At 38.9% G+C, this 13,481-nt stretch overlaps 1 protein-coding gene and 1 long non-coding RNA gene across 3 annotated transcripts in view; one reads left to right on the forward strand and one right to left on the reverse strand.

Annotated features, from left to right (window-relative positions):
- LOC150085323 (uncharacterized) overlaps positions 1-4,470 on the reverse strand; it is a 736,427-nt gene extending 731,957 nt beyond the window's left edge. The window contains exons 1-2 of the mRNA XM_090374526.1: positions 3,720-4,470; positions 3,003-3,200 (exon numbers count right to left, since the gene is read on the reverse strand). Of these exons, the coding sequence (XP_090230652.1) occupies positions 3,003-3,200; positions 3,720-4,007 (486 nt within the window). The 5' untranslated portion in view covers positions 4,008-4,470. The remainder of the gene's footprint in view (positions 1-3,002; positions 3,201-3,719) is intronic.
- A 383-nt stretch (positions 4,471-4,853) lies between these two features.
- Positions 4,854-13,481, forward strand: part of LOC150085324 (uncharacterized) — a 72,280-nt gene continuing 63,652 nt past the window's right edge. For both annotated transcript variants that reach the window (XR_016546968.1, XR_016546969.1), the window contains exon 1: positions 4,854-5,045. This is a non-coding gene — a long non-coding RNA (uncharacterized LOC150085324). The remainder of the gene's footprint in view (positions 5,046-13,481) is intronic.

Consider the following 13,481-nt stretch of genomic DNA (forward strand, 5'->3'; position numbering starts at 1 on the left):
GCCCTGAACATCCGCCGCCCCCTCGTGAGTACATTATCAGCAGCCCCCTCCTTCCACACGACGCGACAATAATTACAACTTCATTGCAGACTAGATCTTTTTGAAGTCACAACAAGTCGCAACTAATCGATCAGGTAATCACGGCTCATTAAGAGGAGTTGGATCTACTGTGATTTTCACTGTGATTTCCATGAGAAAATGAACTTTAGATAACTAGAAAAACGGAACTGTTTTACTAATCGAGTTAAATAATTAGTAATAATCGATATGGCGAACTGTTCCTTGCAGGGATAAAAAGGAACTGCATGACCGATAATATACAGTGATTAGCAGTTCCTGGGTATACCACCAACGGATGAAAACTGTCTCTCTCTCTCTCTCTCTCTGTGCAACAGAAGATTAACATAGCGTATTGTGTACAGAAAATGAATGTAGTGAGAGAGAGAGATGGACGAATCTGAGCTGAATTACCAGCTTCAAACACAAACGTGGAATTGTGTACACGCACAAACATTCCCTTCATGTAGCGAGAGCTCCCTTTTGATTTCCTTTCGAGCGGGAACGAGCGATCGCACGTGGGTGATTCTTCGCAGAGCGTTCAGACACATTTGCCAACAATAGCCAGTAGCAAGTGTGTGTTGGTTTCGCTAATTAGCTGGGAAATAATTGTTCACGAGCAAACAAAACTATTCCGGAAGGAACTCTCTCTCTCATTCTGTCTATTTGTCTCTTTCTTGACGTCTTTTTCTCTCTTGGTACATAGGTTTGTCATAAAGCATTTATAACGAAATATTTCTTTAATTGGAAGAGGCAGTTGGAGGGGGTGTTATACAATTAACGAGGGGAAGAAAAATGCAGACGTGCGCTCCCCTTTTAATTAATACATCCTCTTAAAATAACTTAGATTATAATCAGCTGTTTACAACTTTGTTTTCGTTCTGATTTAGGCTTAACTCGAACATGCTAACTTTTCATCGTGCAGTTCTGTCAGGAAACGGAGTTTATGTTCTTAATATTATCGACATACACCCCATCTAGAAAGCGAAGTAATCTTCTTTACAATATTCAATCTATTATCTAAATCAGAGGTTGAACCTTTTCCTACCTTCGGCCGCACACCAAGGTGCCTCGGCACTCATCTAGGAACCTCTCATTTAGATAATCTACCGCTTTTGTAAGCGTAAATATTTTGTTGTGGAAATACAAGTGCTAATTAACTTGTAAATCAGCTTGTATTGAAGACATTTTAAAACACACTCTTGATCTAGTTAAGAGGAGGAAAATAGATTTTTTTTTTTTTTTTTTTTTTAATCTGTGTAGTAAGTGAGAAATGCTTCTTTCTTTCAATATTGCTTTACTCTTAAATGAATTCTTAACGTTATTCTTGCTAGATGAACAGAATATGAATCGTTAAGAGTAATCAGATAAGTTAAACGTATATTTTGAATAATATCTTGTTAAGTCATCAAATAATGGTACATACTATCACGTGACAAAGAGGACTTCGGACGGATTAAGAGTCATAAAATATTAAAGAGATAAGAGCAGGAACATCGGTACTTTTATCGCTAGTTAAGATATTATCATCCAGTTAAGAGTCAGCGAACATCGGCGCATTAAGTTGTTAGTCAAGAGGATCATATTCGTAATTTCATCCAGTTAAGAGTCGTTTCTGTTAGGAGTCAATGAAAAGGAGAGGCAGTTATGAGGATTGTATTCGCGTTTTCATCCACTTAAGAGTCTCATCTGTTCGTTAAGAGTTAATGAAAATATGAGAGTGGGAACGTCAGCGAGTTTAATTGATAACTACCGAGGATTACAGTCGCACTTTTATCCGGTCAAGAGTCAATGGACGGATGAGGGAGAATATTCGGTACATTACATGCTAGTTAAGAGGATTATATTCGTACTTTTACTCAGTCAATCAATGGACAGATGACAAGAGTGAATCAGTAGAGTACTTGCTAGTTTAGGAATCATATTCGTACTTTTGCTCAGTTAAGAGCCTCATCTGCTCATTAAGAGTCAGTGAAAATATGAGAGTGGGTAGATCAGTAAATTAATTGATAATTAAGAGGATTACAGTCGTACTTCAACAGATTGATAGATGAGAATGGAAATGGTAATTAAGAAGAACACATTCGTACTTTTACCTAGTTAAGAGTCAGTAGAGGAGTGAACAGATGACTGTGGAGACATCGGTATATTAACTACTTAACTCATAATTAAGAAGATTGCATTTTAAGAAAATTATTCAATTAAGAGTCAGCGAACAGGTGACAGTGGAGACATCCACACAATACTTGCTAAGATGCTATTCGTAGATTTATACGGCTAAGAGTGTGTACATCAAGAGTCAATGAACATGTGATACCGGAAACATCAGAACATTAACTGGTAGTTCAGAGGATTAAGAGGATTATATTCGTACTTCAATCCAGTTAACGATTTAATAAACCGATAATGGATATTAGCACTTATGTCCAGTTAAGAGTTAAGATATATTGGTAAATAAGAGGATTATATTCGTGCTTTAATCCATTTAAGAATCAATGAACACATAAGAATGGGTACATTATCACTTGATTAAGAGGAATATTCGTACTTATAATTAGTTAAGAGTAGTAGTTATCCGTACTGGATATTAGTACTTATGTACAGTTAAGAAGATTATATTCGTACTTTAATCCATCTAAGAATCAATGAACACGTAAAGAAAGAGGATATTATCGCTCGTAATTGGTTAAGAGGAATATTCGTACTTACATCCTGTTAAGAGCAGAGACATAATATATCTAGGATAAACAATATTGAAAGAAACAGAAACTACTCTGTATTTAAGCAATGAGAAAGGTTGAAACTTTACAGAAGACAGAGAGGAAACAAGTCCATTTTCCTCAACTCTAGATGTAAGTGTAGTGTCGCTGAGAAGTGAGGCAAACGTGTACTTATATCTACAAGTGAGTGCAACTTAGATCTAGTGATTGAGGGAAAATCCATACCTCGACCCCATTCCACATATAATGCACTTCATGGGGGTTGGAGTGAGATGGTACGTTCATGTGACTGTGGTCCGCCATCATAGACATCCAATGGACAAGGCCTGACGAGGGGGATACAGGACGCACTGGGGCAGGAGTGCTGGTCGCCAGGCCTGCTGTCTTACCATGGGGGTCTGGAGACCACACGAGAGCCGCCTTCTGCGGAAGCGAACATAAGACATAAGGAAAAAAATAAAAGCGAGAATAGAAAACTTAAAAAATACAAACAATTTTAATGAGCATGATTGAGAAAAAGAAAGTAAATAGTTCATGGCAGCAATTATCAGGAAACTCAGGCTCAAGACTAAGGTAAAAAGCGTGCATTGAAAAACAATTGTAAATAAACTTTGTTTTAAGCAAAACTTCGTATAAACAAATATTATAATAACTAGCGCATGCAGTCATTCTCTACAGGGGGGAGGGAAAACAAGCCAGTTGCTAGGCAACGTGCCTTTTTTGCCAAAAAAATTACAGGCAAACAAAAAATTTCATGGCCTAGAAATCAAGGAAGGGAAGATTTTTTTTTTTTTCTTTTTAAATAAAAGGGCAAAACATAAAAATAATTCGGTGGGAGGGCTAACTACATTTACCCCCGACCGTGCCTCTCCACCACCCCTTAACTGAGCCTTCATTCTCTAAAAAGAACCACAAAGAAGCAACAAAAAAGGGGACAATTACCGAGTACATGGAGCCCGATCCACTCAAAGCTCTGAGTCTATGAAGGTGGTCGTAGGATCCGACCTTTTTCGCGGGCAGGCAACAATGTTGGGAGCCATAGAAACTGCCGGGGTCACACGAGGAACAGCCTGGAGACGCAGATGGGGCGACACCACTGTTGCCACTCGGCATGTCCGAGTGGGAGAGGGGGAGGGAGTCCCCCTCCTGCTGCGGATGAGAGAGGGGAGAGCCCGGCGTTGCACAACGTCGGAAGGCCGCATTGGAGTGTAGTTCCAAACACGACTGCATCGGAGGGGCCGAGGTCCTACGGCCCGAGACACAGCGACACTGTCCCTCGCCGAAGGGGGTGGTGGCGGTGTTGGTGGGGGAAAGAGGAAGAAGAAGAGGGAAAAAAAGTAAAACAAAACAAAACAATAGCAGCGTCCTCCAGAAACTCCTCCGAAGCAACGGCTTTTGGCAGAACGGGTGATGTTACACACACACAACACAGGGCCCCGACAAGCAAGCCAACGGAGGCCGACACTGAGCGGAGCAAGCGACGCAATCCTTCACTCAGATTCCTGCGGGTGAGGTGATTAAGCGCGCGACTGCGCCCTACGTCCGGGGCTGGCAGCACTCTCTAGTGGGGCATATTTGTACAGCTTCGTCGGTTCTACATGAGCAGTCTCCAATTGGACAAGACTTTGCGTCGGCGCTCGGATCTATTGCGGCCTCTAGACCTCCAGGCAAATTGCCCGAAGGCTTCTTATTATCTTCCCCTCTCTCTCTCTCTCTCTCTCTCTTTCTTTCCCGCGCGTCACATCACGGTCTAAGTCTACCTGGGCCGCCACTGGAGCCGAAGCAAGTAGCCGAGACCGTTCTTAGTGCAAATGTGCGGAGACCGACTGTCCAATGGCACCACTTAGCTTGTGTACGGATCTGCTACGTTTGAACTGAGGGAGGGGCCAACAGACACGAGCCAGACATGGTCCTCGCTAGACACCACTTGTGGGCTTAATTGTCTGTGAGATGAACGCGAGAGGATGAACCATCTCCCGTAACTACCGTTTTTCCCGAACGCGCACGAAACGGCGGCAAATGCAAGGTGAGTTAAAAAGCGGTGACACGAAAAGAGAGAGAGAAGATTAAAAAAAAAAAAAAAAAAAGCAGAGAGAGAGAGAGAAGTTCCGACATTCACATCCAGCAATCTTCAACCCAACCGAGGTCACGTGACATCCTAAAGAACTTTTCTCGACTATCCTCAGCCTTTCCACATCGTGTACATGGATTCACCACAACCAACTTATACCAAAATACTCATATTAGGACTAAATAGACTGGATGAAGGTAAGTTACCTTTGCTTATTAGTCCTAATATGGGTCATTGCTGTTTTCTTGTTTGGTATAAGTTAAATGGTTTGATAGATATCTATTAACTGTTGAAAATATGATTTCAAATTGACCCTTATAATCTCTGTGTTCTCTTGATCTCTCTTTGTCTTGTCTCTTTCGATAATTTGTCTGTAAAACCCCTATATGGAAGACCGACTAACTCGGTCCTAGTCCAAGAAAGCCACAATAAGTTTCGCGCATCATCCCCTTGTTTAATTTATTAAATAAATTACAAAAATACATCGTAAATACCCATTAATCATCCATAAGAAACTTTAAACGGTTGCTAGGCGACCGAACAAAGTTTCCATAGCTACCATTACTCTGATTACCGGGTAATCTCAGTAATAGAGAAGATGCTAAAGCAATGTCCTTTTTTTTTTTTTTTTTGGTAAAAGAGAGAATGTCAAAACACGAAAATGTTTGGCAGTGTTTTTTGTTTTGTTTTTTTACCGGGTACTCCTAAAATAAACTGCAAACGACTTTTTTTTTTTTTCTTTTGATCTTCTATATTGAAATCCGCTTTCTGCCTTATTTTTCCACCAACAAACTTCGCTAATATGTTTTCTCCGGCCCTAAACGAAGTCAGTTCTTAACAGAATGTCTTTAATTTTTTTTTTTTAATATTTTATATATATTTTAAGCCGTCATAAAACGAATCAAAGTAAAAAGACGTTGGCTAAGGAGAACGGAAACCTTTATATGAAGCTGCTTTATAAAAAGAAAAAAAAAGAACACCTTGTTTCATAAGTTATTTCGAAAGATCAATTTAAGAGTCCTTTTGCAGAGCGTGAGTACTACAAACACGAAGTAACTGCCTGTGACATGGATAAAGTTTTCAACTCAAGAATCACTTAAAAACGGCGGTTAGTGTATTTTTATTGAAAACAGATTACATGACAGTCATCTAGTGCAGCTGCCTTCTAAAAGTCAATACACCTGTTACCCAAACTATTCAATAAAACCTATTGATTAACAATTATCTGACAAGGCATGTTCAATGGTTTTTCCCTCACACAAGATATTTCATTTTTCTACTTGGCCTGTCTGCTTAGTCGATAAGCGATTAAATAAGTGGAGCTTCTTTTCCTCCGATGCCGTTATAACAGAGGCGGTTATCTACGCGCTTATAAATTAGATGCCAAAGAGAAATCTGGTTGACACGGAAAAAAAAAAATTAATTAATAATGGTTATATGAAAATTGCATTTTGTTCGGTTGATTTTATCTATTTTTAAACCGCAAAATAAAAAAAAAAGCCAACTTTCCATGAAATTTACAATTATTAGCACGCGCAAATTTATTGTTGACTGACACGTGGTTTGTTTTCATGAAATTTACAATTATTAGCACGTGCAAGTTTATTGTTGACTGACACGTGGATGTTTTTCATGAAATTTACAATAAACTAGCACGTGCAAGTTTATTGTTGACTGACACGTGGATGTTTTTCATGAAATTTACAATAAACTAGCACGTGCAAGTTTATTGTTGACTGACACGTGGATGTTTTCATGAAATTTACAATTATTAGCACTTGCTAGTTTATTGTTGACTGACACATGGAGGTTTTCATGAAATTTACAATTATTAGCACGTGCAAGTTTGTTGTTGACTGATAAGTGCGGTCAACAATGAAATTGGAAACATATTAAATCTGTTGCATTTGCGCTGCTTTTATATTGTTTGTTTCCTGATTCGTCGTCTGCTGATTGACATTTCATTGTTTACAGAGGAATAATTTATCGTTTGGCGATGTTTAAAAGATTACTTCTTTGAATTTAACTCTGTTAATTGCCTTTGTATATGTAAATTAAATTATAAATTAATTTTCAGATTTTTTTTTTTCACTACAAAGGTTTAAACAATGTTAAAATTTTACATTTGCGTATAAATCTGCTTGCTTTAATAGTTTTTAACTGCTTAAATAATAATAAAAAATAGTTCGTACGTTTAATATTTTCAATGAATGCGAAATATTCGCTTTGGTGAAGGATTTTCAAATATACTTTTTCTCTTAAGACAGAGGAAACTTTATCTTATGAGATAGCGTTTTTTTCTTTCTTCTTCTAACCCCTCTTTTTAGATGCTAGCTCTCCTTTCGGTGAAGCATAGCCAGACTAAAAATACCGTATTTCTGTGAACAGATATCACGTGAACTTTGAGACGCTAAAATCCAATAGAATTACGTATACTTAATTCCATTGGACACGCGTTTATCAGGGCATTGCTTTTAACAGTATTAATAGATTTAAAAAAAATAATAAATTCTAAACAAATAATTTCTTGTTCGCTTCATCATTCAATACAAAGTAGTCTATCTAGTATTACAGTTACATATTCGTACAATAAAAGGGATTTGTTATTATTTTTCCATAATCCCAGTTTAAATCTGGCAGAACTATCCCTTGATTTATGAAAGGCGAAATAAAAAGATAAATAAAACTCTATATAAAAGGGAAATACAAGTAAAAACAAGACCAACAGTCCCTATTTGGCACAGACTCTGTACAGAATCGTTGCAGTTACCCATAATCCTCTGCGACGTTTCTTCGTGATCATTAGCAGGACAAATGTTCACATGGTTAAGCAGCAAGGATTAGATAAATGGTACGAACTGCCTCCATCTAGAAATATTAATGATCTGACAGATGTCCAGGCATCATAAATACTATAACCGAACAGTTACTTTGTTCAGAAATACAATAGGACTCAGTACAACATCAAAGAATGTGGAAACGGATACTTACACATTACATTATAGCCCCGGATCTAGAGCTGATCACCTTCTACCTTCCCTCAGGGGTTAAATTCTTTGCCTAGATGTGCAGATTTTTCCAGTAACCTAGCAACAATTATTAAAACCATTTAATTCACACACCTTTCTAACATACCGCGCCCACTGGCGTCAACGGTTAAAAGCTCCTTCATTAATGTCTTTATAATGTCATAAAAGTAGGGGGATAAGTTTCGGAGAACAGGTTAAGATATAAACCCTTACTAGCAGCTGTTCGAACTCCATGAAAAACAGAACAGTAGGGCGATGTGATACATACCCCGCTTGGGTGAGGGGAAAATAAAAGGGGTTAATTTATTAAGGTAACTACATCGATCCACCAGGGGGAGTGTTGTGTAGATCGACACAGCCGATAAGAAGAGGGACGTTGGAACACAGCGGAGGACTTGTTTTTTTTTTATGTAACTTTTGTCTTCGTCTTTTCTTCGCCCCTTTAATTAATGAGGGGTAGAAGGGGCGAGGCCGTTAGCGATTAAAAGTCATTAACCTGAGATTTCTTGAACTTGCCAGATGTCTTTTCTTATACGAGTTCCACTGGTATGTACAATGTATTTAGGAAGGATAGGGAAGATAGAAGGGGTGGTGGTTGTTGTTGTAGGGTTTTATGAGCATCAGTGACTAAGACCATATTGATTCGTGTATATTGTCCGTAAGCTGAAGTCGGTTTTCTGTTTGCTGGATGAAAAGCCACACTACCCTCGCTTGAGACTGACTAACTCAGCCACGTTGTGAAAAAGGTCCATAAAAATTCCTCTCGCCATTGACGGGACTCGAGTTCAGGTCTTTTCCACTGGTGTGAGGAGGACGACGATCCTACTAACTACGCTAACAGGAGGAACATTTGACTAGTGTATCTAATAAAGTGGCTGCTCAGTGTACATATGATTCTAATAATAATAATTATTACAGCAATCATACGTACATATTTCAAATACGATATTCTTTAAGCTTAAATCTTGTATTAAATTAGATATTGTAAACATCTGTAGAGCGTTGTGTTAATTCTTCACCTATAAACTCAGGGGGTGGACGGTATTTGGGTATCTGCGAAGAGTGCTGGTGATTGATAATATCTACCGGTCCTAGAACGCATTCAGAATGCCAATTCGCTAACCTTGACAAAAAAAAAAAACCTGAGGCCATGCCCTGCATAATACCTAATAGAGCCTAACGCCAGAGTAAATATTTATGAGATAAAAAAGAAAAGAAAAAACATAGCCGAAAGACTTCAATAATCATTATACAAATAAGCAGTTTATTAATTTTTTTTTTTTTTTCATTTAAGCACTATTTAGAAAGTTTTATAAATGTAAGGAATTTTTATGTTTGTGGGAAGAATTATAGAAAATCAGAAATAGGAAAAACGAAAGAATGGAATCATAAATTCGATGAACTCGTTTAAAAATACCTGATTATTATAATCAGGTATTTTGTAAGTAGCAAAATACCTGATTATAATATTGAGTGTTGTTTCGCATTCGGAACGAATCAGACAGCGAGAGAAGTGTTTTTGAAATACTAAACTTGATTTTTAAAAGCTCACCTAATTTCTGAAGTCGGTGCCAACATTTACTTTAAGTAGGTGTAAGTAATTGGCCCAACTGCGTTTCTTTTCCAAAATTACAGAGCAATTATCCGTATTGTAAACCACCATTTTAACTAATGGTCTGTGATTATTTGCTTTTGTCCTTGAGACTCGTAATTATTGAAAGGAAACGTAAAGATAAATAATGAACTGGTCTTGAAAATATCCTTTAGTGTCTTAATAAATGAAGAAATCTGGAAATACCCCCCTTAGTAGCAATAAATAAAAGTCGGTTATTTCACCACAACACTGAAGTTTCCCAAAGAGTAATCGCTTACACATGAGGAAAAGTGGGTCAAACTCAGATCAATCAATTCACATTGTTTACGTCTTGAAGCAGAGATCAGAACAGTACGGTACTGTAGTCGCAATGTACTACATTTTCGGACAAACTTGTTTCGTTCAAAGGTAACGAAGGCCACGAGGTATCGCGTAGGTAAAAAGTTTATAAAATCTATCGACTTTAAAAAAAAAAAAATCTAGGTGATAACAATAATAAATAACTTCTAAATATAAATATAGAAATACATTAGTAGTACGTCCCAATTTTTTTGCACGTCATAGTACAGCTATTGTGAAGACTTTCATGAGTGATTTATATGAAGCTGGGGGAGGGAGCGTTTACAAAGTGAGTTGAAAGTGAACCAGTTCATTGTTAGACCAAGACTCCACACTTAAGGAGAAAAAAACTCTTAAAAATTCCTTAAAAACGTCTGGTTCTCACCAAAAGAGTTTCCGTAAAACATTGTTATGTCGTAAAGCACCCCTTAAATGATAGAAGATAAGGACCCGAAGGGAGATAACAGTGAGAGAAATGCACTTTCCTCTTTCGGTAGATCTTTTCTTACCTCTCCCTTCTCATCCTGTTGACGGAAATCCCGCAGATGGCCGAATAAATACACTTGCCTTAAGAAAGGGGAAGGTTGAGGGACTAAGGAGCTCGCTGTTATATACAGTAAATGGATAAATCTTGAACAATATACTCTCAGAAAAGGCGTCGCCATGGAAACCATCTAGATTCGTACGTCACAGCATCTGCTTCACTTAAAAAAAAAGTGTCCAAGATGATACACCACTCTTTAATTATTTTGAAGATCATTTTATTGTTTATTTTCAATCAGAAATGCTCTTCGGTCAATCACCAGCGATGTGACATCTTTGTTTGGACAGAGATGGACTATTCCAAGGACCATTCAGATTCCAAAATCCACTTATCGAAACCCAACACGATAATCTACGATTATTTCATATTTCGGCCATCTTTTTTAAAGGGGTTGTGGGACAATTCATTAGCGTTCGTTGCATTCTCCAGCCACGGTGTCATTACGATCTGGTTGTGTTGTCACAAGTTCCAAACAAGTCGCCAGCAAGGATCCATCCATTACATTGTTTCACACGCTCTGACTTCTGCAGCAGTAACCTAGGAAACGACACACATAGATTACAGGGTCTTTACCGACTTTGTGGTCGGCACGCACCCTGTCTTGGCACGCCATTTAGCCATCATGGGGAGCGACGCAGACCGTAGAAGGAGGGAGCCGGAGTACTATGGGGGGGGGAGAAGGGGACAGAACGCATTCTCCGATCAATAGCAATTTTGGCTGTTCTTTAAGCATAGCGTGTTCTGCGCAAGGGGTTGGGTCACAGGGCCACCAACAGGGGAAGGGACAAATGGGGGGGAGGGGGAAGAGTATCATAGCTTGTGAGGCACATTAACATTTCGACCGCAGCGACACCGGTGTCATTGTACTGAAATATACGCCTCCAGACGCGCGTGTTCTTGCTTTCATCACGAGTCGCGATCAGAGTCCGAGTAATACCAGTGGGGAGTCAAGGGGACAGTAATACGAAACTGTGATTACCTGTTGTGATAGTAAGGGAGGGTTGCGTCGACAAGATGGCATTGAAATAATTCCGCAAAGAGGGATAAAAAAACAGCGAGAGTGGATAAAAAAAATTAAAGCAAAAGCCAGATTTTGATAAAAATTTTAACTGAATCTTCCGGATATGACGTCACAAGAAACTTCCGATCATGAAGAACTTTATTTTTTTTAGAATGAATAATATTGCGATCTCCAACTCCCTCCCTCACTGAGGAAGGCTACTACCCCTAAGCTCTCCTGGAATGTATAGTGTGCTGACATGAGCTCGCGCATGTAGATAGGGGACCCCACTATCGGTAATTCTTTGGAAAAAGCATGTTAGGAAATAGACATCCTAAATATATCCTTGGCTCTGTTCAAAATGCTAGCCATCAGATTATCCAATGGACTCCTTCCCAATCGAGAACTCACTCCACTCCCTCTCACACAGAGACATTCATGTTCTGCTGCGGGCATTTTCTATAGATGTCAGACACTGCTAAAAAGAGAGGAGATGATGAATTATATTTCGATGTAGGATGAAAGAATTAATGATGGATTAGGTCCCTTTTCAATCGTGGGCCAGGGTGCTTGCGCCCCACTACATAACCTGAGTTTAAGGGATCCATGAAAATAAATCACAGTGCGAACAGACAAGCAACTACTTTTTTTTTTAGAATACATATGCTTTGAGGAAATTCTGGGATACTGAGATGTGATGAAAAAGTTCGGGGACTGGATTTGTATTATGATATTGTGACTTGTCGCAACATGTTTGGTCATTCATCTACACATACTAATACATGAACAGAACGTATTTTAAATGGAAGAATTCGTCTTTTGTAAGGTCCTAAAAAAGAAAGACAATCCTAATCAGCTGTGAAGATCCTGCTTATTGTATTTTATTTTACTCAGGGTTTATGAATTTGTCCAACAGGGTCAAACAATGAACCAGGAATACTACAAAACAGTTCTACAGACATTGCACAATGCTGTTCGGAGATGACAGCCTGAGTGGAGTTCAAGGAATTGGTGACCTCATGACAACACTCCTGCACACTCGGCACTTTCCATTTAAGAATTTCTTGCAGAGAACTCGATCACTATGGTTCCCCATACCTCTATGTTTCCCCCTCCCCGAACATTGAAATTTTTCAGAAATTCAAATTTTTGTCAATAAATTCCTCGTATCTTCTCAACAGTCAACCCATTCGCCATACCAAGGGTGTTATGGGTTCATAAACCTCCCTTTGGATTTATAATATAAAATCTTTGCTGGTTTATTTTGCTGTGGATCGCGATCTCCACGGTGATCGCGAAGATAGTCACAAAATTGTCATAAATTAAATTCATTAAAATAATAAATAAACTAGGTAACGAAAAAATAAATATAAAAAGGGTTAATCAAATAAATATTGACAACATAACACAGATAAATATAAACAAATATAGAAAAAATAATATTTAAATACGTGTTAATCAAAAATAAACAAAATTAAGGGTTGACTGATCTGTAAATTGACATTATTTTGATGGATGAAGAGACAAACTAGCCTTAGAGCACACACTCACATTGACACTTCATGGCCTCGACTACCTTGCTGCAAGCTAAATGCTAACAACAATCCCCTGGCATTGTCTGCCGTGAAGGGAATTTGTCGCTTACCAATGTACTCATATATTTTAAATTTGGTAGGACAAATAAAGATTTATATGCTAGATCTTTTCGGATCGCCATACCCGAAAGGGTTATGATGACCGGGGAAGCGTTCTTTAAAGGGGAAAACGACATGATTTTGGGTGCCTCCGACACTTTATTGCCTCGACTACGGCAATTGCAACCGAAAGGCGGAGCCACCAATCGTGCCATTACACGAAACGGAAGAGTTGAAAGGTGGAGACTCGGTGTGCTTTCCAGCCACGTGCCGGGATCGCCGCCGTATTTTGAGAGAAAGAGAGAGAGAGACTGACTTCCATCTCCGGAAACGATCAATTCACCCTTCCATTGCGCAGACGTGGTCATCTCCGCCAACACGACACCCCCAGCCACGTCCCCGTCTGTGTCCTGCGATGTGGGATGCACCAAAAACAGATAATTAGGGTGGCACGGATGCACGAGCACACTAACAAGCGGGGCGGAGCTTTGTC

The sequence above is a fragment of the Mastigoproctus giganteus genome, chromosome 5 (assembly GCF_048544385.1).
Source record: "Mastigoproctus giganteus isolate SK-2022 chromosome 5, ASM4854438v1, whole genome shotgun sequence".
Classification (NCBI taxonomy): domain Eukaryota; kingdom Metazoa; phylum Arthropoda; class Arachnida; order Uropygi; family Thelyphonidae; genus Mastigoproctus; species Mastigoproctus giganteus.